Here is a 26,109-nt window from a genome sequence, read left to right on the forward strand (position 1 = left end):
TTTTTTCAGATAGCAAAGTCCCTAAATATTGCTGAAGTTGCAACCTAAAAGGAATCGTTGGTATAACTTTGTTATTGATTTTTCAATAAATGTCAGATCTGAATAATATGGCCACATGAGGGTCATACCTTCAGAATCACTGAGTTGTTTAATACCTATTATATACTTTTGCTGGACAATTACCTGAATTTATTAATTTTTTATCTTTACCAAAATCATCTTTGAACTTGTAACTACAGTAGACCTTGGAAGTTATCTGAGCAAAATGACTACATTCATTAAAAAAAAGTACATTTAACTGCATACATATATGTATACAAATGAATAAGATTAAGATGGGCAAAATGTAATTACTGTACATTTGAAGAGACTGCAAACTCATGTATATTAAACTTTCTGAACAGCTGAAGTTAACTGGTTTGGATCCAAGAGGAAATCCTGCCATTGGGGAAAATGTAAAAATGTGAAAAGCTGTGACTTCTCCACTCTTCAGTTGGCACAATCCTACATCAGTGGAACCTAAGCTTATCTGAATGATGAAAAACAGCATAGTAGCTATTGTACTCTTTTATCTTCTGAAATTCCCTTAAACATGTCTGCTACCCATCAGCCATCTGGATGTATTGGGTTTGGAACCACTTGCCCATGATATAGCCCTTCTTAATCCAATGTTTGAAAAAGATGGATTTTAAAAAGTAAAGTTAAAAATTTTTAACTTTAAAAAAATTTTTTTCTTAATGTTTATTTACTTTAGAGACAGAGAGACAGAGCACAAGTCGGGGAAGGGAAGAGAGAGCCAGAGACAGAATCTGAAACCAGCTCCAGGCTCTGAGCTGTCAGCACAGAGTCTGATGCAAGGCTCGAACCCATGAACCATGAGATCAGGACCTGAGCTGATGTTGGACACTTAACCGACTGAGCCACCCAGGTGCCCCCAAATTTTTTAACTTTTTCTTAAAGGAGACTAAATTACTGAGGTTTATCTATCCTCTGTTAAGTTCTAAAAGATATCCACTAAATCATGTTAGTTCAGATTCCTAAGCATTTAAGAACATGTAGAATAAAATTTGTTCCAAATTTATAAAAAGTCACACACTGTGGCAATGTCAACAATTTATGAGTTTTCTTGTTCAAAATCAAACACTATATCAGGTAAGTTTTATCTCAATTTTAGTTTTTTAAAAAATTTTTAATGTTTATTTATTTTTGAGAGAGAGAGAATGAGCCAAGGAGGGGCATAGAGAGAGGGAGACACAGGATCCAAAGCAAGCTCCAGGCTCTGATATGTCAGCACAGAGCCTGATGCGGGGCTCAAACTCATGGGCTGTGAGATCATGACCTGAACTGAAGTTGGGACAACCGACTGAGCCACCCAGGCACCCCAAAACTACTTATTTCTCCACAAACTACCCCACCAAAACTACTTATTTCCAACACATGTAAACTGGAAGTGCTAAATATCTAAAGCTGACTGAATTCCATTTTTTAGAAATAGAGATTTTCTGGAAAAATAAAGGCAGAATGCTATTTTTTTCTAAATAGTTTATAAACTACACTGAAGCTTTTGTGCCTTGAATGTGATACATTTGGAAATGTAAAATTGTCCATTCCTGAAGTGGGAAGATTTTCACTGACTGCTGTCTCTTGAGGATTTTATATTCTACTTCAAAAGAAATGCCAATATGATCCAAAGCCCTTGACATATCAGTGAAGTAAAACAGTGCTGTCCCAGTGAGGACCTGTGTTTCTAATTCTATAACTTTTGCCCTAGCATTGCTGCTAGCATACATCTCCAACAATGGAGTGTTAGAGTCCAATATGTTATTGGTGAAGAACTGTTTTGACTATCATCAAGCATCTGAAAACTGAATGTTTCCAGCCTTTGACACTGCCCTATACCTTACATGGTGTTTACAGGTGAAATAGGAACCATGTTGTTGGCACTCTGTGAGCTTAATGATTCCTAAGAACTCACATGGGCTGAGCAAATGAGATAGAAGCATGGCACTATTGATTATACCGATTATCTGTTTTGTGATTCCTCTTGCTGCTACCCAGACTTGCCAGACCCCTGATGACTTTGTGACTGCCACTTCTCCAGGACATGTCATAATTGGAGGTTTATTTGCCATTCATGAAAAAATGTTGTCCTCAGAAGACTATCCCAGACGACCAGAAATCCAGAAGTGTGTTGGGTGAGTAAAGCCTCAAGGAACACATTTAAATTTCAAAATTATACTATGAGATTAGGACATGTAAACATTTACTTGTATTGATGTCTAAATTATTTTAATAAAATTTAAACTAATGTATTTTTAAGTTGCATATAGTTAGTCTTGTGATCTCTCCTTAAAAGAGAAATATATCAACACGATATGTATAATCGACCTCCATGTGCAGAGGCAATGAATACTTTCCATTAATATATCTACTTGGATTTTGCCTAAAAAAAAACCCTGAAGTCACTTGGAAAATCAATTAGGAGACACTGTAGCCTGTCCACTACAAACATATAGAGCATATTTATATTTATATTATGTATATTTATTATATATTAAAATTAATATATATTAATTTGCAGTATGCATATTATGTATTAGTTATGTTTATATCAGCTACAACATGCATTCTGTTTTAAATACAGATCTATTATTTATTTAGTTCTTTGTTTAAAATAGGTGACATTTAAAATCTCTCTACACCAGCATTTTTGTCAGTACTGCAGTAATTTCATTCTTGAAATAATCTAATTCTTTTATGATAAATTAGGACCTTACTTCAACTTAGTGTTCATTCTTCTTTGACAAACACTCTTCCCTGAAATCTAGACTATAGAAAACAAATGTGGCACAGTGTACTATGGAAAAGTAAAGCTGGGCAGAGGATGTTACAAATGGATTTTCTTTAAGGAAAGCAGGATATTTTAATTTTAATTTCAGCTTAGGGACAAACTCATTTTGTAGACATGGGCAAATCACTTAAGTTCTTTGAGTCCCAGTTTCCAATTTTCTCTTTTGTAAAATAAGTGCCTGGATAACTTCTAGGGATATAGACAGCATCCAGCTTCTGTTGCTATGGCGATCTGATCACCATGCTTTTTTCCAACTCTGAAATCCTGCTTTCTATCTTGATGTTCTTTTATGTAAATTTAACCTCCTTCCCCACTTCCCCCCCCCTTTTTTTCCCCTTTCTTTATCAAAACATATTTACCAAGTGCTTTAAGAATGCTGTCAGATAAAATGTGGTCCCACATCACACTAAGATTCCTTCCTGGCGTTCTCTCTAGAAGTTGGGCACTTTGAACTGTTTTCTTAAATGTTGATTATCAGGAATACTAGTGAATACCTCAAAATAATTAATGAAGATTCTCAGAGCACTATATTGGTAGTCAAAAAATGAGTACAGGCCCACAATTATAGGCTAACAGTGAAGGATAAAAAATACTAAAAAATCATTGTTCTAATAAGCAAATATATTCTGGAAAAAAATTACTGAATTGAATATCCTTTCACCTTATTGACACACCTTGAAAGAAACAGTATTCACTCAGCATCAAACAGCTATATATATATTTTTTAACATTTATTGATTGATTTTGAGAGACAGAGAGAGAAAGCAGGGAAGTGGGCAGAGAGAGAGGGAGACAGAGAATCCCAAGCAGGCTCCACACTGTCAGAGCAGAGCCTGACATGGGCTTGATCTCACAAACCATGAGAAATCAATAGTCAGCCGAAATCAATAGCCAGACACTTAACCAACTGAGCCACCCAGGCACCCCCAAATAGCTATACATTAAGTGCCTACCTTAATGAGGCCCTATTCTATGCATTGGGATACTGATGTGAATACATCAAAGAAGTTTAGACTTTAATGGAGCTAACATGTGGAGACACTGAAAACATTATACATTTCGATTGTTATACATTTAATAATTTTTTTACAATCCATTACTTTAACTTTTCTCACTTTTTTGCTTCTTTTTTCAAATTAAAAACAATGCTGATTTGCCATGCTTTAGTTTTATATAGTCTACAATGACAAATAGTATTATTCAAATACCTTAATTTATCATAACTCAATGAATTAAAGGAAAAGTTAAAAATATCAAAACCCTGAACAATAATATTGTCTTCTATAAATGGATAAAAAAGACATGGTATATAAATATGTGTGTGTGTATATATATATATATATATATGTGGAATATTTTTCAGCTATAAAAAAATGAAATTTTGCCATTTGCAATAGCATGGATGAATCTAGGGAGGTTAATGCTAACCGAAGTAAATCAGTCAGAGAAAAACAAATACTGTATGATTTCATTCATTTAAGAAACAAAATAAACAAGGGATGCCTGGGTGGCTCAGTAGGTTAACCATCCAACTCTTGAAAACGGCTTAAGTCATGATCTTCCGGTGGTGAGACTGAGCCCCTTGTCCAGCTCCATGCTGAGCGTGGAGCCTTCTTGGAATTCTCTCTTCCCCTCACTCTCTACCCCTCCCCTGCTCACACATCCCATGAGCACATTCATTCTCTTTCTCTCTCTTTCCCAAAATAAATAAATAAATAAACTTGGAAAAATAAACAAAACAAATGAACAAAAATAGAGACAAACCGAAGAATAGACTCAACTATAGAGAACAAACTAATGGCTATTGGAGGGAAGGTGGGTCGGGAGATTATTGAGTAAGAAAAGTATTAAGAGTACACTTTTCTTTCTTTCTTTCTTTCTTTCTTTCTTTCTTTCTTTCTTTCTTTCTTTCTTTCTTTCTTTTTTCTTCCTTCCTTCCTTCCTTCCTTCCTTCCTTCCTTTCTTTCTTTCTTTCTTTCTTTCTTTCTTTCTTTCTTTCTTTCTTTCTTTTGAGACAAAATGTGTGTGCAAGTGGGAGAAGGACAGAGAGAGAGTGAGAGAGAGAATCCCAAGCTGGCTCCCCACTGTCAGTGCAGAGCCCTACACAGAGCTTGATCCCACAAACCATGAGATCATGACCTGAGATGAGATCAAGAGTCCAACTCTTAACTTAGCCACTCAGGTGCTGCAAGAGTACATTTATCTTGATGAGTTCACTAATGTTGAATCACTACATTGTACACCTGAAACAAATATAACACTGTATGTTAACTATACTGGAATGAAAATAAAATAATAATAATAATGCTCTCCTTTAATCATTAAAAACTTGAATCTTTACTATATATTAGATATTGTTTGTAACTTTTTCTATACAGTGGTGGATGACATAAACAGTACAGCAGTAATCAAGGAACCCAGTCCTCTGAAGTAATCACAAATCAAGAAGTCAACTGGGAAAATGCACTGAAAGAGTAAATAGCTATGTTTCGGAACTAAAACAGTGCACTTTACCTAGAAGAAAGCTATTGAGCTTATACACTGTTTTATATGTAATTCTGAAGAGTCTTAGTAAGCTAGTTTCAAATCACAACAGATTGTATTTAAAAAAGACAGATGGGCTAATGAGTCTAAGGAGCAGATACTTAGACAGCAACAAAATGGTGACATCTAACTACAAAAAGGAGCAAAAATCAGACACATCTCCACACTGTAGAATACTAAACTGAGTATTCAAATGAACCCAAAATTAATCAGAAACAAGTTAAATCCTATTCCACAGACTCTATTTGGGAAACTATATACCATTTAGAAAGGTTTTCATCAAGAAGTATTTTAAAATAAAGTTTAGACTCTTTAAGAAATGAGCTTCACTGATTCAGAAATTGTCTATTATAAGACAGAGATGTGAATCAAATGAGTTACCATCATGTCTAGAGAAGAGTTGTATTCTGATTGTTTTAAAAAACTTGTTTCTCGACAGCTTTGAAATATCAATTTTTATTCAAACTCTTGCCATGATTCACAGCATTGAGATGATCAATAATTCAACACTATTATCTGGAATCAAACTGGGGTACGAAATCTATGACACTTGTACAGAAGTCACAGTGGCAATGGCAGCTGCTCTGAGATTTCTTTCTAAGTTCAACAGCTCCAGAGAAATCGTGGAGTTTAAGTGTGACTATTCCAGCTACATGCCAAGGGTTAAGGCTGTCATAGGTGCTGGCTACTCAGAAATAACCATGGCTGTCTCCAGGGTGTTGAATTTACAGCTCATGCCACAGGTGGGTTTTGTTTTATCCCGTATGTTGGTTTTGATCATGTTCCTTATTATGAGAGGATCAGGGTAACCTGGGATACTAGGTTTCCCTTTCTTCAGTCAAAGAAAGACATGTGCCTTATTATGAATAATATAGTGGACTATAAGGGACTATAGTCGCCCCTCAACCTGTCAAGTCTAGTTTCTGAGAGTTTTCCATGAGATTTGGATAAGAGAAATCTCTGAGGGCCTCAGCTGCCTTGTTTCTGAAATAACACCAGTTGTGTGCTATGAGGAGGCTGAAGGGTAAAGGAAGACTTCCTGAAACTTGAATAAGGAAGGACAGCCAAGGGAAGATGGGGAGGATAGGACAATATCTATGCTGGGAAAGCAGGAAGTACAAAGTTGAAATCTCCAAAGAATAACAAAAGGTCAGTATAGCTAGATCAGTTGTATAGAAAGGAGTGCAGTAAGAAGTAAGAAGTGCATCTGGAGAGATAAGCAAGGGCTGGTCATTCAGCATCTTATAAGCTGTAGTATGATTTGCGTTTTCTTCTGAGTATGGTGGGAAGCTTTTAGCAGAGACTATGAAAATATATATATCTTTGTAATGCAAACCAATAAATAATCCAGAAATAAGCAAAAAGGCCTCTGAAAGCCCTTCACCAAGGTCTTCCATATTACTTAGAGTCAAACAAGTTGCCTTGGTTTTCTCTCTCATTGCTCTGTAACTCACTAGGTCACTGCCTTCTAGGCTCAAGGAAAATTAGAAGCCAACAGTTAGAAAGGAAAAAGAATTATAATCAGATATTAGGAAATTGCCTTCTGATAGAAGTGAACAGATGGAAAAATATAAATCATATATTAAATGTGCATAAGAATTTCAGATATATAACTTTCTGGAGTTAGAATAAAGAAGATCTTATACCCATGAGAGACTCTGAGAGTTCTATTATATAGCCTAGTGGAATTGTTAATAAAAGTTTATATCCAAAATGAAAAAAAAATACAAAAAAAGAATTATTCTCCTAAATATCTCAGAGATAAGGCTTTGGCTCAAATTTTCTAGACTATGTGTAATGCTAGTTAGGTAATAAGTAAGAAAAGTAGACTATTTCTAACAATGATTATTTAATGTAAAAATGTAATTTCCATGATAGACAACACAAAAGGAAAGGTGACTCTCTGCAGGGGACACTGATTTTACAAAAGCCCAGGCCTCAAAATATAGATGAGCACAGCAATGTCAGATGCAAAATGTAGGTCAGCATAGTAATGTCAGGGTACTAGGTTTAGTTAATGTCCACTGTGTGCTAATAACCATTTCAATTTTCTCCTTTAATCTTCACAAGAATCCTATCATTTCACAGGTAAAGAAATATTAACTAACTTCCCCAAATTTATTGAAATCAGAATTCTGAGTTTATTTAACTCTAAAGCCTATTGACTTTGCACCATGCCAGGTGGCTGCTGTAAATAGTAAAAAAAAAAAAGAAAGAAAGAAAGAAATTGACGAGCAAGGGACATGGTGCAGTTGCAGCTGTGAAGATAGTAATTTTCTCTAGAATAAAATTCCCAGAACTGTAAATCAAGCAAAACTTTGTATACATTAGGTAGGTATCCCTAGATGCTACTTGTTTGAGTAGATCAGGGATCAGAAAACTATAGCATGTACATCAAATGTGGCTCTTGAGCTATTAAGCTAAGAATGGTATTTACATTTTTTAAAAGGTTGTAACAAATAAAGATATGACAGAGATCATATGTGATCAACAAAACCTAAAATATTTTGTACCTGGTCCATTACAGAAAAAAGTGTGCTGACCCCTAGACTAGATGATTATTTGGCTGGTTGACTTATTTACCTAGAATAAAAATCAATTAGACAAAATGTTGAACATAGCAGGTGTCCTAAAAATACATTCTGTTTATTTGATTGGCTGCATTTTCCCTGTATTTATCTCTGAATATTTAAATAATATCCACTATTGGCCTTGGCCTGAGATATAAGATAGATATAGATGGATATAGAAGTGTAGATGGAAGCAGAAGATAGAGCCTGAACCTTCAGAAAGCTTGTACTAGACACAATAGAAATGAGTGAAGAGCAATGACTCTAAAGAGTTGACACACAATTACTAAATGTTATGGTTTATGCTGTTTATAAAGTAGAAGTTCATTGATGGGAAAGAATATAAAGGACCAGAGAATTTAGGGAAAGATTACAAAAATTCACAGAAATGAAAGAGGGGAAAACCCAGTATGAACACCCACCTGGAGTTCATCAACACCATAACTAAAAGATTCTGTCAATTTCCAGGTGAGTTATGAATCAACTGCAGAAATCCTAAGTGACAAAATTCGCTTTCCTTCATTTTTACGGACTGTGCCCAGTGACTTCTATCAAACTAAAGCAATGGCCAACCTGATTCAGAAGTCTGGATGGAACTGGATTGGCATCATAACCACAGATGATGACTATGGACGACTGGCCCTCAGCACTTTTGCAGTTCAGACCACAGCAAATAATGTGTGCATAGCTTTCAAAGAAATTCTCCCAGCCTTCCTCTCAGATAATACCATTGAGGTCAGGATCAATGAGACACTTGACAAAATCATAGCAGAAGCCCAGGTTAATGTCATTGTGGTATTCCTGAGGCAATTCCATGTTTTCAATCTCTTCAGTAAAGCCATAGAAAGGAATATAAATAAGATCTGGATTGCTAGTGATAACTGGTCAACGGCTACCAAGATTACTACCATTCCTAATGTTAAAAGGATTGGCAAAGTTGTGGGGTTTACCTTTAGAAGAGGAAATATGTCTTCCTTCCATTCTTTTCTTCAAAATCTGCATATATTTCCCAGTGATAATAACAAAGCCTTAAATGAATATGCCTCACTCTTGTCTGCTTGTGCATATGTCAAGGACAGTGATTTGAGTCAATGCATTTCCAACCATTCTCAGGAAACTTTGGCCTACAAGGCTGACAAGGATATAGAAAGGAACTTCTCCCTGAGAAATGATTTCCTGTGGGATTATACTGAGCCAGGCTTTGTCCACAGTATCCAGCTCGCAGTACTTGCCCTTGCTTATGCCATTCGGGATCTCTGCCAAGCTCGCGACTGTCAGAACCCCAACGCCTTTCAACCATGGGAGGTACTAACTCATACATCCAACAAAATTCCCCTACCATACTTCCTTTCCTTGCTTTAATTTTCAAGTATTTATATTAACTGTCTTGATCGTATTCCTTTTGAAATTAAATACATTAAGTGTTTGAATAACATGCATTTCTCTCATTAGCTCTTTGTTCTTGAGGATAATAGAGTTGCTACTTTACCTTCACTACTACTCTGACCCACTAAAGTGATGCTCTTTGATTTTCCAAGAAGATCCAGTTGGCAGTATTATTTTTTGTGAGTATATGGTTATCTAATATTGTAGTTTTTCAGCACTTCATGTGAATTATCTCTTTTAGTGCTCTTGACAAACATAAAACCAGGCATGTTTACTGGTCCTTTTTATTATCATTAAATATTATCAATGGAAAAACTAAAGCTAGAAAGTACTAGAAATATGACTCTTGCCTGGGTCTTCTGCCTCTATGCCCTCTGTTTTTCATGGGTTTTTATTGGTTTTTAGTCTTAAACCTTCAATTACAACTTTTACTTAGAACAGTCTCCTTAGGGCTCCAGTCTTCTTCAAATAAACATTGTTAGATAAATCATAACAATTCCTATGATATCTCAGGTTGAAATGAACCACTAATTGTGAGTAAAAGAAGTCTTTTTCTTTCTTCTCTTTGATTACTTTGTAAAAACTCAAATTAAAACTTAATGAGGCCTTTTTAGTGAAAAATTTCCATTGTGTTTTTAAAATGCTGATAAACAAGATATTTGAAAACAAACTGTTGCTTTATATGATGGTAAATTTTACTCATCAGAACAGATTTTTCAATACTGTGTACTCAAAACCAAACCCTGTTTTGATGCAGAATCATGTTCAAAAAATAAATTTATTATAAATGTGTAAGGGAAAAGAAGGTGAAAGGAAGTAAGACTCCACTGTTACCACATAGGTGAGTATCCAGGATAGGCTATTTCTACTTTTGTCATTTTTACTTTAAGCAATCCCAAACAGAAGCTTCAAAGTCTAAGGTCATTGGCTTACATTTGGGTGGATCATGTGATGGTATAGGGTGTTTTAAATTTCTCATTTTAAAACTAGTTTTGATCTTTTAATGCAAGGTAAAAAACCTAATGAGGAGGTAAGACTAGAGATTAGAATTTTTTAAATTAAAACTATCTTTTTTAAAATATATATTTATTCCTAGCTATTTTAAGTATCTGTTTGAAAGCATACTCTTCGTAATATAGAACCTTAATGAGGGGATTGGTAAAAACTACAAATTAAGTGGACTACAATAATGAAACCACTACATGAAATTTTAAGAATGAGAGATTGAGAGAGAGTAATAGAAATTAGACAATCCTAGAGACAGATAAGATAAAGGAGAGGAGACATAAAGAGCCTCTAAGGAAGGACAAATAAAAATAGCAAGGACTATTTATCCACTAAAGATCTGGGAAAGTATTTTAAATCAGGAATAAATCTCAAACATTCTGAGGAAAAGATTTGAGAAAGTATAATCTAAACAGATCTTCTAAAATATTTTGTTTAAACAGTAGAAGCCTGGGGTTGTTCTTTATTTCCCCCTGGGAGCCTGGTTATCTAGAAACAAACAGAAACAGACTGGAAAGAGAATATGTGAGTGACTTGCTCTTTTGATCACAATGTGAGTGAATCACATCTGTGCCAGATTCAGTAGGACACACAATGCAAACAATTTTTATGAAGAAATCTCCATAGACTTTATATTTAAACGATCAGCAACATTTAGGGTCACTAACCAAAGATACATTCCTGAAGATTATTTTATCCCCTGGTTAAATTCACTAATATCTAAATATTACTTTCTAAGTAATTTTATATTCAAATAACTTTAAAGGAGTTTTTCCCAATAGTTCTCACTTTGGCTCCACATTTGGTGACATCTAGGAGCAGTATTCAGAAGCAACACAGTCAGAACTGTTTCACTTCAGTAGATTTTTGGTGTTTTCTCAGATGTGCATGAGGATACCACCTCCTTGTTGTAACCAGTGATTTTTTTTGTTTGTTTGTTTTCCTTTACTTATGATGATATAGAAAGTGATGCATGTGAGATGACATACTGTCTAATAGTCAAACTTCTCATTTATACATATATTTACGAAATATTTATTAGATGTCTCAATGTTCCAGGCATTGTGTTGAGTGTTGAAAATATTATGGAAAACAAGATAATTCTCTTCCTAAAGTAGTCATCTTTCCACTGGTGTGTACAATCAACCACTTAAGGAGGTGATTACAAGCAGGATGATGCATTACTATGTTTCACAGAGACACAAAAAAGCAGAGAAGCACAGAACTGAGCCAACCGATTCAGAGAACATTTTCCAAAGATCATGACATCTCTGGAGAATATGATGGTTGGGTAGGAGTTAGTCAGGATAGAAATACTCAAGCAAGATCCAAGAAGGGAAAGAAAGCATGGCATCTTCAGGGATAAGTGCATAGTGCCTCAGAATTGGAGTCTTTTGTGGAAACTATGGGTAAATGAAAGTAGAGGGATTAGTGAAGGATCCATCATCAGGGCCTCATCAATCAGCACATCTCATATTTTGATGTGCAGTTGAATTGCCTGAGAATCTTATTATCATGCATATGCTAATTCTGTGGGGGGATACCTGAGAGTCTGCACCTCTCATAATATCTTGGGTGATGTTCATACTGCTAGTACGGGCCCATCTTTTCAATAGAATGACTGCAAACTATGTTTAAAAGTTGGGACTTGATGGCGCAAAGGGGGGCCAGTTAAAGATATTTTTAGACAGGAAAGTGTCCTGATCTGCTTTCCACTGAAGAAGTAGCATTTCATTTCCGTTGTGGTGTACACTGATCAGAGGGACACAAGCCTCGAGGCAGAATGAAGAATTTGGTAATCCAGGGATACAATAAGGATGGCTTATACTACAGGTATAAGTATTAAAGTACTGTGCTGTGACAGTGAGGATGGAAATGTATACATGAATGTGTAAGAGGAAAGATGAAGAACAGCTGAAGATAGATTGGGTGTAAAGGATGACAGACAAAGAGAAGCAAAGTTGTTGTAAGTGATTCCACATTTGGACATTTGATGCCTTTGTTGAGTGGAAACAGAAAAGTAAAGATCTGATGGGGTAGAGAAGTATTAAGCATTCTGTTTTGGAGATGTTGAATTCAAAGAACTTACGAGACATTCAGGTGTAGAAATGACTTCCAGATACAGTGTAGCAATGGCTAGTCCAGAAGTCAGAAGAAACATGTGCTGAGAAGAGAGTGATTTTGAAGTAATAAGAAAATAATAACTAATAACTTTTAAGGGCGACTATACCAGGCATTGACATATATCATCTCTAACCTCTATAATATCTGGTAGGTCCACAGTTTCATGTTCATTACACTCCATCTTAAGGCAAGAGGAAACGTTACTGGTGACAGAGACTCACAGCAGTTTAGAGATGGAGGGGACCTCCACAGTGAAGATCTGGCCTACAGTCCCCCACACAATTAGCAGCGCGACTGTCCCAGCATTAGCCCAGGGTGCTTTCTGATACAGCACATAAAATTTCGCAGAAGAAAAAGACACAGGTTGGGCACCAGACAGAGATGCAAGGGCTCTTCCTCTGCTCTCTCTGATTTACCCACAAGTACAGTTTTCTAGGAAGATGTTGTGGACACTGGAGCAGTCAAGGAAATGGAAAACAACATTAACCACAACAGCTTAGCTGGGGTGGCCTCCTGGCTTTGTGTTCTCAGAAACAGGTCATTGTCATACACAGGTTGAGTTCTGTAATCACAGAAATGCAAATCTTACTGTTTAAAATGTATAGTGTCAATTTATAGTGACTTTCAGAGTCTCCATGAAAAATGAATAAATAATTGACAGAAAAAACCTTTAGCAGCTTACTAACTGGAGCACTAATGTTCAAAATGTACCTTAATCCAGAGTAAATGCTGTCTTACTTAACAGGTAATGAGTGTACAGTTTTGTTTGCTTCCACCCTGTCTCTTATGAGAACAAGCATAGTTATGCTGGTTTATGTACATCATACAATGTTGTCACTATTTACAGAATGTGTATGTGTCAGAAAATCTAATCAAGTGCAGGAACTTAAGAATGGAAGAAAAATCAACACACGGGTGGAAGTGGAAACATTGACAGTAGGTCCTAAACTTCCTCTTTTTTTGTTCCTTTCCTATTTTTTCTTCCAGGCAATTGCTATAAAAAGCTTTTGTTGGTTAATTCCACCATGTTAGATCTGATATCCTGCTTCTTTAAAGTAGTAATAATTATTTTATATCCATTAAGAGAACTAAGAAATCTGTGGATACATAAAATAAAATCAATATACATGCTCAGGTATTTCACTAAAGTGACATTTCGTCACTGACCTAACTATTGTAACTAGTATATTTACCTTAAAATATAGCTTGATTGTCTTATATTCTATTGATCAAAACAAAAATGGAAGGAAAGAAACATGCATAAAAGACTAGCTGAGAAGGAACAGAATAAGAATAATTCTATTCAAATAGAATAATTTCTGCCTCATTCCAGATTTTGCATTCAACGAGAGCCACATAACATCATAGACTTAGATGAGTAGGCCCAGTATGTTCAGAGAGGGTATTTACTTAGCCGTGATTATATAACAAGTTAATGGTGGAGCAGTGTTTTCCTCTCTCCCAGAAGAGCGATCTTCCTCTGCAGCACAATCTCAATCCAGCTGCCTCATTTGTCAGTGAAACATTTCCTGTCCTAGCTGGATTACACACAATTTCTGTACACACTCGGTAACAGGACATGTAATATTTCATTGCATTTCTTTCCTCTCAAATTAAAAAAAAATTCATTCTGTGAATTAAGTTGGAAATAGAATTTAGAGGTCACTTTACACTCAATCACTGAAACCAATTTGAAAAGCATCAGAGATAATAAGATCTGTACCTCCCACCAAATGAGTAACAAAGGATGTATTTAGAAGGTAGATACTGGGGCGCCTGGGTGGCTTAGTCGGTTAAGCGTCCGACTTTCGCTTAGGTCATGTTCTCGTGGTTCGTGGGTTCGAGCCCCGCGTCGGGCTCTGTGCTGACTGCCAGCTCAGAGCCTGGAGCCTGTTTCAGTCTGTGACTCCCTCTCTCTCTGACCCTCCCCTGCTCATGCTATCTCTCTCTCTCTCTCTCTCCTAGAAATAAATAAAACATTTAAAAAAAAAAAAAAGGATGTATTTAGAAGGTAGATACTGGCAGTACTTTACACCCTCCAGCTAAACCTCTCTGGTGGAGAGACGCCCTGAGACTGTCCCTGTTGACACTGGACTGTCCCATGTTTCTATCTCTGTCCTCTTTGCCTTCATTTTGGGGATGGTAAGCATAACAACTACTGGCTTGGATTACCCACTCAGGCTTGGCCAAGGATCCAATTATGACTGGAAGGAAATAATGAATTTTCCCTCCTTCTATAGCTCCAGATGACACACTGATGGTTGATTTTGAGTCAAATGGAAAAAATAATACAGAGATCTTGAATTAAATTATTGTTAAGTGCAATGGAAAGAGCTGCACGTCAAAATATGTGTTCTCGAATTAAATCCATTTACCCTTTCACTGGTGGTGCTCACCTAAGAAAAGAGGAAGATGATCTCTGTTCAGTTGTTTCACTGAGTTGTTATGGAGAAGGATATCACACTTCTCAGTATTATCAAGTAATCTATGAATGTCAGGTGACATTATTAATTAATAGACTCAAAGTATTTTTATTTGCACAATGTCCTTATTAGCTAACAGTGTTAACAGATATTAATTTAAACTTTACTAATCTTTTTTATTAAAACATTTTTAATGTTTATTTATTATTTTTGAGAGAGAGAGGGAGACAGAATGTGAGCAGGGGAGGGTCAGAGAGAGACACACAGAATCCGAAGCAGACTCCAGGCTCTGAGCTGTCAGCACAGAGCCCGATGTGGGTCTCAAACTCACAAACCAAGAGATTATGGCCTGAGCTTAAGTTGGATGCTCAACCTACTGAGCCACCCAGATGCCCATAACCTTTACTAATCTTAATCTGTCCCCAATACTTGGATAAACTCTTTATATGTTTAATTATATATAATCTTTACAATAACCCTATAAGGTAGGTTTCATTTACTTCATTTCACAGATGGGGAACCTGGACCTAGAAAGAAATTGTAAGTGTCAAGACCACATCACTAGTGAGATGTAGAACCAGTATTAGAGCCCATGGAATGCCCCCAGAGGACCCATCCTGAAATTCTACAACGTGAAAAAATGAAGATGCTCAGCTTCCAATCTTATAAGCTAGAGAAGCTACTCTCCATAAACATTAACTTGCTTTCTCAAATTCACAGAGCAAGACTTTGGCAGAAATAAGGCTAGGATTGTCAAATTGTTGCCAGATAGTTAAGAACTTTCTCAACTAGTTACCACACTCACTGATCCAGAATGTCTTTTTTCTACTTTTAAGTGATATTCCTTATAAGGCAGTGTTACAATTGGGATAATGGATGCATATTTCTATTAGTGTTTGTTTCTATTTTTGTATTTTATAGTTACTTGATGCACTAAAAAATGTGACATTCATTGATGAAGGGAACTCATTTCATTTTGATGCCCATGGGGATATGAATACTGGATATGATGTTGTGCTCTGGAAGGAGATCGATGGCCACCTGGCTATCACCAAGATTGCCCAATATGATCTGAAGAATGATGTCTTCATCATCACAGACCAAGAAACAAAAAATGAGTTCAGAAATCTTAAGGTAATTTTGTGGTAGGTTGCTATATATCATTCACATCAAATCAGTACCTTAATTACAAAAGTCCTTGACCCTACCAGGACCTCCAGTGACCCTACTGCCTGTTGACTGTCCCCAACTTCCCTCTTTAAATGTTACGGTCAACTTGTGTATCACGCTTGTACATGCTCTCTTCAACATACTCATTTGACTAGAGCATAATCCTGGCTAACCTCAACTCTGCCTAATCAGTATAGCCCCCATGTAGCTGAACTTGTCAAAACAAAAACAAAAACAAAAACACTTTGTTGACTGTTCTCACTTTAAAGTCATGATCTCAAACCTCCATTGGGCCATTAGGGCTGTTGGGCAATCAAACTATTACCCTAGTCCCTTACTTCACCTACCTTCCTAGATAGCTATTTCATAATTTTTCTTCTCTTCTCTGATCCAACACATCTTCCCCATCTTCACTTTTAGTTGACCTTGCTTCCTATGTCACTAACAAAAGTGAAACACTCAGAAGAGAGCAGCAGTGTTCCCCTGCCACCACATCTGTCTTCCATCCAGCACTATGGATGGGCTGTCTGCTCCTGGCCAAGGTCAGCTCCTCCCGTGATCTCTGGATCCCAACTTCTTTCCACTTACTCAGTGATACTGCTCTGGCAATTCTCCACTCTCTCCCACATCCTCAGGTATTTTCTTTTCTCCATTATCTACATGGTGATATAAATATGCTGTTATTCTTTCCATCTTCCAAAAAAAGAAAGAAACTCTATTGATCCTCCACTTCTCCTTCTATGTAACATCCATTCCTCTATTTCTTTTGACAGCAAAACTCCTTGAAAAATTTAAATACATCCACTGGCCCCAGTTTATCTCCTCCCATAATTCTTTTGAACTCTTTCCAATCCATCAAAATTCTTTCTATCTAATTCACCAATGCTAATAAATCCAAACATCATCTTACTAATTATTGGTAATTAATTATTCTCCTTTCTGTAAAATGTTTTATTTATTGTTCCCAGAGCAGCACACCCCCTTGATTTTCTTCCTCTGTCTCTGGCCACTATTTCTTAGCCTCCTTTCCTGGTTCCTTATCATTCTAGCTGCCTATAAATACTGGCTTACCCAGAGCTCAGAACTGATCCTCTCCTGGTTCTACACTTTTCCTTAGTGATCTCATCCAGGCTCACGATATAAATAATTTCATTCATTATAAAGAAGGCAGATGAGGGGTGCCTGGGTGGCTCAGTCGGTTAAGTGTCCAACTTCGGCTCAGGTCATGATCTCACGGTTTGTGGATTGGAGCCCCGCGTCAGGCTCTGTGCTGCCAGCTCAGTGCCTGGAGCCTGTTTCAGATTCTGTGTCTCCCTCTCTCTCTGACCCTCCCCTGTTCACGCTGTCTCTCTCTCTCTCAGAAATAAATAAAACATTAAAAAAAAAGAAGGCAGATGACTCCCAGCTTTTTATCTTCTGAATTTCAATCCTAATAACGATACAACTGTGCAACTGACAATATGTGATAGTCATCTTGACAGATTATCTCCAAAACTGAGCTCCCAAACCAACCCTCATCTTAATAAATGGCAATTTCCTTTCATTTGTCCCTGGAAAAACCTGGTGGAATCCTTGTCACGCTTCACATCCAATCTATGTTTCACTTTCAAAATGGGCCTAGAATCTGACCAACTTTTGTTCTCTAGTCCACTGCTGCCCCTCCAGTACGAGCTACAATCACCTGTAACAGTAGGCTTCTAACTGCTGTTTCCACTCTTACCCTCGTTGGTCTGTCCTTAAAGTAGCAGCCAGAGAAATCTTATAAATTATAATAATTTGCTCAAAACCCTCCTTATACATCCTGTTTCTTTCAGGGGAAAAGCCAATGTCTCTAAAAACCTTATGTGACCTGCCAGCAGAATCTACCTGGCCTCCTCGCCTCCTACCTTGCCCTCCTCTTTGCCCCTTCCTACAACCCCACAAGATTTCTTGCTCTGCCATAGTACCTTCCTTTCTCCTAACTCAAGGCCTTGTACCTGTTATTTCCTTTGCCTGTATAATATTATTTGATGATCATGTGGTTCACTTTCTGACCTCATCTCTATCTTTCCTAAAATGTCACTATTTCAGGGAGGTCTTCCCTGGTCACCATATTTTAAATTGCAATGCCAACCAATACCCTTTATGTATCCTCGTCTTTTTATTTCTTTCCTTGCACTTACCACACTCTAGCATTCTGTACATTCTGCTTATTCTTATCTTGCTGATTGTCAACCTTGTCAGCTAGAATGAAGGTCTATGAAAGCATGCATTTTTGTGTTTTGTTCCCTGCTGTGGCTTCAACAATTACAACAGTGCCTGGCATACAATAGACATTCAAAAAATATGTGTTGAATGAAGCCACTATTTTTATTCTAATTTTCCCTGTCCTAAGTTTCAGTAAAGATACTTTTTCCTTGAAAGATAGGAATGTAGCCATTCTTCTGTGTTCTCAAACTTTCATCATCATCTTGGTTATCACCACCACCAGCCTCACAACGCCTTTGTGAGTCCAGAACTCTGCTAAACACTGTAACTCATACTGCATCTTTTAAGCCACATAGTGACTCATTTTTGTACTGAATACAGAGAGGATTCTCTACTAGAATTTCTGCAAGAACCACTAGTGTTTTTTTTTTTATTAACACAATAATGTTTTTATTTTTCTCTAAGGCTTTGTAGGGGAGACATTCAATGAGAAGGAGGTGACAGGGTGACAAATAACTGAGAGGGGCTTTTAGAGACTACATGGAAAGGCCTGATAAAAAGGGAAATGCCTTTCTTCATGATGGAAATACCCATAGATATTTCAAGGAGGTAGTGGAAACAAACAATATCTGAGACTAATTAGAACAGATTTCAGGAAACGCTTGTCAATATACAGGCTAGTTGGGGTATCAGCATTTCTGGTAAATCATCAATGTATAGTCCAACATCACATAATCCCAAATCTTTTGCTATCCCAAAGTTATTAACACCAGACATTAGAGTGTCTTTGTTGTATCTTATGTGAAGAGAAGAGAAGATTTCTCTTTTATCCCCCAATGATGGCCTGCCTGCTGAAAACCCAGATCAGGAATAATTGTGTTGAGAAGAAAATCACCATTGTGGACTCAGGGCCCCTGAATCTTGCCTCCTTTTTCTCTCTCAGCCAGATTATTTTCATCTCCCAGAGAAAAGACCAGTTAGCTTAGTCAGTGGATTGTGTTCCTGGCTCAGAAATAACTATTAAGAGAATCTAGAGAAAGCTTCATTTACCCATTCTGCACTGGTTTTCTGAAAGGGAAGAATAAGACAATAACAGATTTATTTCACAAGTTATGCATGAGAAAGGGACTGTGAATGAAAAAAAAAAGCATAGCTGAAGTACAAAGAATTATTGGTTAAATGGGAAACTGAGCTCCATAAAATTAGGATGCTACATATGATTCACATTGTGACATGCCAAATTATAATGTAAAATAGTATTTATATATCTAGGGTTGCCTTTTTCACTAATACTTTAATGGCTTTAAATTCAAAATTTCCAGTGTTTTTTTTAAGCTTAGACTGGACAAGTTCCTTGGATAGTGTGATTAATAACCTTCCTCTAAAGAATATAAAAGTGTCCATTAAGTTATTACTATTTTTTATATACTGTTGGACGCTTTATACAACACAAGATTGGAAATTTCCAAGCCATCATTTCCTTCTATAGATCCATCACTACACATTTGTCCCGCTGCTAGGGACTTTCTGAAAGAGCTAATTTCCCTTATTTGATTTCAGAAGTTAATAATGTGACAAAAAGTACTTCTTCCTAAGGCAGTTTCGCTATTTGAAATATCTTCTGTTTTTTAAACTTGTTCACACGCCTCCAGATGACAAAACAGTTCTATCGTGCTATTTAAAAACGAGAGAGAGAGAGAGAGAGAGACCAAAATACTACTTAGTAAATGTATCTTTAAATCAATCAAGGTTAGGTAGGAAAATAATCTTTTAAAATTCTATTTGGAATTTCTTTCACTTTGTAGAAAATTCAGTCTAAATGCTCCAAGGAGTGCAGTCCTGGGCAAATGAAGAAAACTACAAGAAGTCAACATATCTGTTGCTATGAATGTGTGAACTGTCCAGAAAATCACTACAGTAACCAGACAGGTAATTATAGTCACTACAGCATGTATAATGACTCACCTGAAACATTTCTCTGAGGCTGATTTTTTTTTTTACATGAATCCTATTTTGGTTTACATTTTTTTAATTAAAAAAAAGCATCTCATACTCCTGCTAGATTAAATTCCAGTAAAATTTCATTATATCTTGGAATTTGGTCTATTATATCAGCAGATACACAACAAATATATAATACAGTATACATATATATATATAATACATATATAATACAAATATATAAGAGTAACTTCACTTCCAAGGGAAGATGTCATCTGCTCAACTAGATAGACTTCCCTTCCTGCATATCTCAAAACAATGTGAATTCTCTGCCAATTTTTGTCCATGTATCTCTCACATAGATATGCTGGCCTTGTAACTGGGGCACAATAGCTATAATTAAATAAATGTTGAATTAACTAAACTGAGCATGATAAAAAAAAAAAAAAACCCAGAGGTATGCATACCCTGGAGATCTGATTATCCCTACCAACATGCAACAGGAGCCTAAAAAGAATCTTCTGTAAAGCCTAAAAAGAGCCTTCTGTGAGACAAGGGGATGAACTATTGACAAAGATGAGATGCTACTGATTGTTTGCCAAACCCATCTTTAACAATTTCACAAGATCAGTGCAAAATATACAAAGTAAAGAACAAGAATAAGGTCAGCAGGCTTTGTGGTCATAAAAGGAGCTATCAGCACTTTCCCTGGAGTCAAGTCTACTTTAAAAACATTTTTTTAATGTTTATTTATTTTTGAGAGAGAGAGAGACAGAGCATGAATGGGGAAGGGCAGAGAGAGGGGGAGACACAAAATGTGAAGTAGGCACCAGGCTCTGAGCCGTCATCACAGAGCCTGACATGGGGCTTGAACCCACAAACTGGGAGATCATGACCTGAATGGAAGTCAGACACTCAACCTACTGAACCATCCAGATGCCCCTGGAGTCAAGCCTACTTTAAAAGCATGATATTCCCTTGTTTATTGTTGTATCCCTACTCATCTATAAAAGTTGAGAACCTGAAAGCTAGAACAGTTCTCAAATATTTACTCTTCTTTTCTCACTGGCTCTAAGGAAAGAAGTATCACAATATAAACATTCCAATGGTCTTGTTCTGTCACTATCTCACAAAAATGCTACTTATCCCAACCTGAGATGGGCTCTGCTGCTGTGTAAATAACTAGGTAATTGTGGGGGAGGGGGATTTTCCAGGTAATATGGTGTCTAGAAACTCTCTGCCAAGTAGGATAAATAAGAACACTGAAAGAATATGTAGCATTTATTTCCCACAAAGGCAAGCAGGCATTTTCAAAATATAATTTGGGTTGTCTTTTGATAACCAAGGCAAGAATAAGTGTAGAAGACTGTTTTTCCTTTGGAAAAAAAGCAAGGATTTAGGGGGATCCGAAAAGACATTATCTTCTGTCTTTCTTATGTCTCTAGCACACAGCTCTTGTACATAGACAAGGCCATTAAATGTTTGCCAAACACGTGAAAAAATGCTACACATTAGCAGCAGCAGTTGGGGGGGACAGAGAAAAAACAGGGTTTGGAAAGAGGAAGAGGCTGGAGAAGTAATGAAGTTTATAAACAGAAACATAGCCTGACTTTGAGGTTAATGAAGAAGGGAACGCAGGCCCTGTATAAAATTGAATGGGCACTGAGGAGGGTCTCAGATGGATGCTCAGAGAGAGCCTTTGGCAATACATAAGACCCCACCTTTAGGGGGTGAAAATGGAGAGTAAATGCAATCACACTCCCGGACTCCACTCTGGTATCAACTCTTCCTGCTGCCCTGCCATCAGAATCAGCAAAAAACACTTTCAAGCTTATCACTGCCCATAGGAGAGGCTCAATTTTACCAACTTCCTAGGGGAAAAAAAAATGAACTTTAGTTTTTCATCAACTGTCAGTGGTTACAATCTTGTGTTATCTCACTTTTAGAGAGCTTTTAGGGTGACCCAGCCATATTTTCTCTGCTTTTAAAAGATCTGCAGCCTATTTATAATAGCAGTTCTTACTACATTTAGTGTCTACTGTGTGTAATGCTCCATGAAAAGAAGTTTACATTTATTCTGTCACTGAATGCAGCACCCCAGAGAGGCAGAGTCTTTTTTTTTTTTTTAACTTTTTTAAAGATTTAGAAATAGACCCAGCAAGTTCAATTTACTTATTCAAGATTACGGGAATCATAAGTAATAGAGAAAGGGACTTGAGATACATTTGATTCCAAAGCTCTTCTTTTTTTTAAGCTTATTTATTTTTGAGAGATAGAGAGAGAGAGTGAGCAAGCAGGCTCTGAGCTGCCAGCTCAGAGCCCAATGTGGGGCTTGAGTTCATGAACCCTGAGAACATTACCTGAGTGAAATCAAAAGTTGGATGCTTCACCAACTGAGCCATCCAGGCACCTCCATATTTCAAAGCCTTTCTTAACAGAATCCCTGAACTGCCACCTATAATAGCAAGTTCATAAGAGGCTGGCATCTATCTTGAGTATATTGATTCCCTTAAGACTCACAGCCCAGCTGGCATTTTGCTTTTTCTTCCCTTCTTTTTCTTCCCTCACCCTCACTTTCTCTCTACTTATTTTGGGTTCTGTGCATGCTTTATTTTAATAAGTAACCAATGTGACAATTATCTCTATCCCTTTTCTCATCTACATTATTACTAAGGAGTCTCATTTGTAACATCATTGTGGACAATCACCTGGTTTAAATGTTTGCAATGTAACTGAATCTCTGTCTTTTAGATATGGATCACTGCCTTTTATGCAACAACGAAACTCAGTGGGCCCCCGTGAGGAGCACAGCATGCTTTGAGAAGGAAGTAGAGTATCTCAACTGGAATGACTCCTTTGCCATACTGCTCCTGGCCCTCTCCCTACTGGGAATCTTGTTTGTGCTGGCCATTGGCATAATATTTACAAGAAACCTGAACACACCTGTCGTGAAATCATCTGGGGGATTGCCAGTCTGCTTTGTGATCCTTCTCTGTCATTTCCTCAACTTTGCCAGCACAGGTGTTTTCATTGGAGAACCACGGGACTTCACATGTAAAACCAGGCAGACGTTATTTGGCGTGAGCTTCACTCTCTGCATCTCCTGCATTTTGGTGAAGTCCCTGAAAATTCTGCTCGCCTTTAGCTTTGACCCCAAGTTGCAGAACTTCCTGAAGTGCCTCTATAAACCGATCCCCATCATCTTCACTTGCACAGGTATCCAGGTTGTCATTTGCACAATCTGGCTAATCTTTGCAGCACCAGCTGTGGAAGAGAATGTCTCCTTACCCAGAGTCATCATCCTGGAATGTGAGGAGGGATCCATCCTTGCTTTTGGCACCATGCTGGGCTATATTGCAATCCTGGCCTTCATTTGCTTCATATTTGCCTTCAAAGGCAGGAAACTACCTGAGAACTACAATGAAGCGAAGTTCATAACATTTGGCATGCTCATTTATTTCATAGCTTGGATCACATTCGTCCCCGTCTATGCTACCACATTTGGTAAATATTTGCCAGCTGTGGAGATTATCGTTATTTTAATATCTAACTATGGGATCCTGTGTTGCACGTTCTTCCCCAAATGCTATGTTATTCTTTATAAGCAAGAGACTAACACAAAATCTGCCTTTCTCAAGATGATTTACAGTTACTCCTCCCACAGTGCCAGCAGCCTTGCCACGAGTCATGTTTCCCTGGACTCCACTAGCAGCAACATCACAGCGGCCAACCCCAGCACTGGTGGTAAGCCTGCAGCCTGGCAGGAAAGCAAGGATCTGCAGCCACAGGCATTTGCACACATGTGCAGAGAAAATGCTACAAGTATATCAAAAATTTCGCCTCGAAAAAGAATTTCAAGTATATGAAGGAGTCCTTAAGAAATGGCATATTCTGGAATAAAATGTCTCTAGGGTCTCTGTGTTTAAAATGTACATTTATTTCTATGTGTTTCTTCACCACCGCCATGTTCACCAATTTTTGGTTGAACGCTCCCTCTGTCCAACCACTTCTTTAACAAAGAAAATGGTACCCTCAACCTGGAAATGCCTTCGTTCCTTATCAACTCCATCTGCCTCCATCTTTATCTCCCTCTTCTTAGTTACATAGTTAAAGGTATCTTTTCTATTTGAAATTAGCCCATAATTTATCATCCTGATTGTGCCCTCTAGCTCTTCTTCTCAAACTTTTCCATAAGAGTCCTCCTTCTGCCCTAAGCATCTTTATCTTCCTACCTCCACTGCTCAGTTCAGTTGAACAAGCATTTGAGCAGTAACCAATGAGCCAGGTGATATGCTATATACAAAAGTACAAGAAGGATCAAAGCATCGTTTCTGATCTTGAGGAGTTCAAAATCCAGGGGACACAGTCACATATAGATACCTTCATTTCAGTGTAGGGATTTCTATGATTGTTGTGTGCATGGGGCACTGTAACAAGATAGTGAAGGGGCACTTAGCCACCCCAGGGGATGACGAGAGAGCTTTGAGGAAAGCTAAATGAGGGATATGATGTTTAGGGGGATAAGATGATAAGAGTTAGCTAATCAAAGAAAGTACAGACAGCTGTTCCAGAAAAAGGGGAAAAGGAAGGAGCGGCAGCAGGAAGTGTGTCAAGAAGGTGAGCTCAGGGGAGTACAGTCATTTGGTATTACTATAGAGGAGTCCTCTTTTGTATGTAGAGATTACTTCATGAATGAGTACCATAGACTGGAGTTATTTTTTTAAGTTTATTTATTTATTTTGAAAGAGAGAGGAGTGGGGGACAGAACAATAGAAGAGAGATAGAATCCCACGCAGGCTCCACACTGTCAGTGTGGAGGCCAATGAGGGGTTTGATCTCATGAACCGTGAAGTCATGACCTGAACCGAAATCAAGAGTCAGATGCTTAACCCACTGAGCCACCCAGGTCCCCATGGAGTTCTTTTATAAGGAGCTTAGGTCTTTATTTTGTGGTAAGATAGTCATCAAAGTATCTAGCAGGAAGATGACAGGTTTAAAGTCCCATTTTAGGGGGCACCTGGGTGGCTCAGTCGGTTAAGCATCCGACTTTGGCTCAGGTCATGATCTCACGGTTCGTGGGTTCGGGCCCCGCGTCGGGCTCTGTGCTGATAGCTAGCTCAGAGCCTGGAGCCTGCTTCTGATTCTCTGTCTCCCTCTCTCTCTGGCCCTCCCCTGCTCATGCTGTGTCTCCCTCAGAAATAAATAAAACATTTTAAAAAAATAAAGTCCCATTTTAGGAAGATCACTCTGACACAGGGTAGAGGATGGAGACTAGTTGGGATAGGATTAGGATCTACACTGGGGGATAGAGGAAAAAAATATGAATATGTGTTCTGCTGTATAGGAAGTGGTAATTTGCTTGAAATGGTTGGTGAGGGATTATTGAAGGAAACGTGCAATACAGGAAAAAGACTGGCTTAGAGTAATTTCAAGATGTATCAGCATCCATATGGATACAAGACTCTGAGCTCAAGGGACAGGTCAGGGCTGCTGATGAGGATTTGAATGCCATGTTCACTTCATTTGTATAAAAGAGATAAACATACAAAATAACATTGTCTCCAATCTTGACATTCTCTTTAACTACAACTCTATTTCTCCCTCCTCTTCACAACTGAATGTTAAGGAATAGTGTCCCTGACTTTTGACCCACTGACCCTACTGATATCTGGCTTCTGGTTGCACCACTCTGCCAAAATAGTTCAGGGAAAAGTTGCCTGTGACTTTTTATCTGTCAGATTCAATGATCCTTTTTAAGCATTCACCTCCCTTTAATCTGATAGGCATTTGTGGTATAATTCCTTCTCCTTGAAATTCTCCTCCTTCATTCCCTACATGATTTTCTAAAGCTTTCAATTATTCAAAAGTCTTCAATCTGATGCAAAGGCTCTTTTGGTTCTATTCTGAC

At 37.5% G+C, this 26,109-nt stretch overlaps 1 protein-coding gene across 3 annotated transcripts; it reads left to right on the forward strand.

Annotated features, from left to right (window-relative positions):
• Window positions 1-2,001: 2,001 nt before the first annotated feature.
• Window positions 2,002-24,067, forward strand: GPRC6A (G protein-coupled receptor class C group 6 member A). 3 transcript variants are annotated; one of them, XM_077770869.1, is made up of 6 exons: window positions 2,002-2,195; window positions 5,835-6,138; window positions 8,434-9,270; window positions 15,825-16,037; window positions 20,066-20,189; window positions 22,953-24,067. In XM_077770869.1, exons 1-6 carry the CDS (start codon window positions 2,002-2,004, stop codon window positions 24,065-24,067), a joined length of 2,787 nt encoding a protein of 928 aa, XP_077626995.1. The 3 variants fall into 3 exon arrangements, with proteins under 3 accessions (XP_077626995.1, XP_077626997.1, XP_077626996.1); XM_077770871.1 differs by having other exon boundaries at window positions 8,434-8,745; XM_077770870.1 differs by lacking the exon at window positions 15,825-16,037.
• The last annotated feature ends 2,042 nt before the right edge of the window (window positions 24,068-26,109 follow it).

Source organism: Crocuta crocuta, unplaced genomic scaffold (genome assembly GCF_008692635.1).
Source record: "Crocuta crocuta isolate KB4526 unplaced genomic scaffold, BGI_CrCroc_1.0 scaffold562, whole genome shotgun sequence".
Lineage (NCBI taxonomy): Eukaryota > Metazoa > Chordata > Mammalia > Carnivora > Hyaenidae > Crocuta > Crocuta crocuta.

Excerpts from the sequence above, each read along its gene's own strand:
- GPRC6A (XM_077770869.1), top strand. The coding sequence starts at position 2,002 with ATGGCACTATTGATTATACCGATTATCTGTTTTGTGATTCCTCTTGCT. Across the intron at positions 2,196-5,834 it reads GAAATCCAGAAGTGTGTTGG|CTTTGAAATATCAATTTTTA; the intron begins GTGAGTAAAGCC and ends GTTTCTCGACAG. Across the intron at positions 20,190-22,952 it reads TCACTACAGTAACCAGACAG|ATATGGATCACTGCCTTTTA; the intron begins GTAATTATAGTC and ends TCTGTCTTTTAG.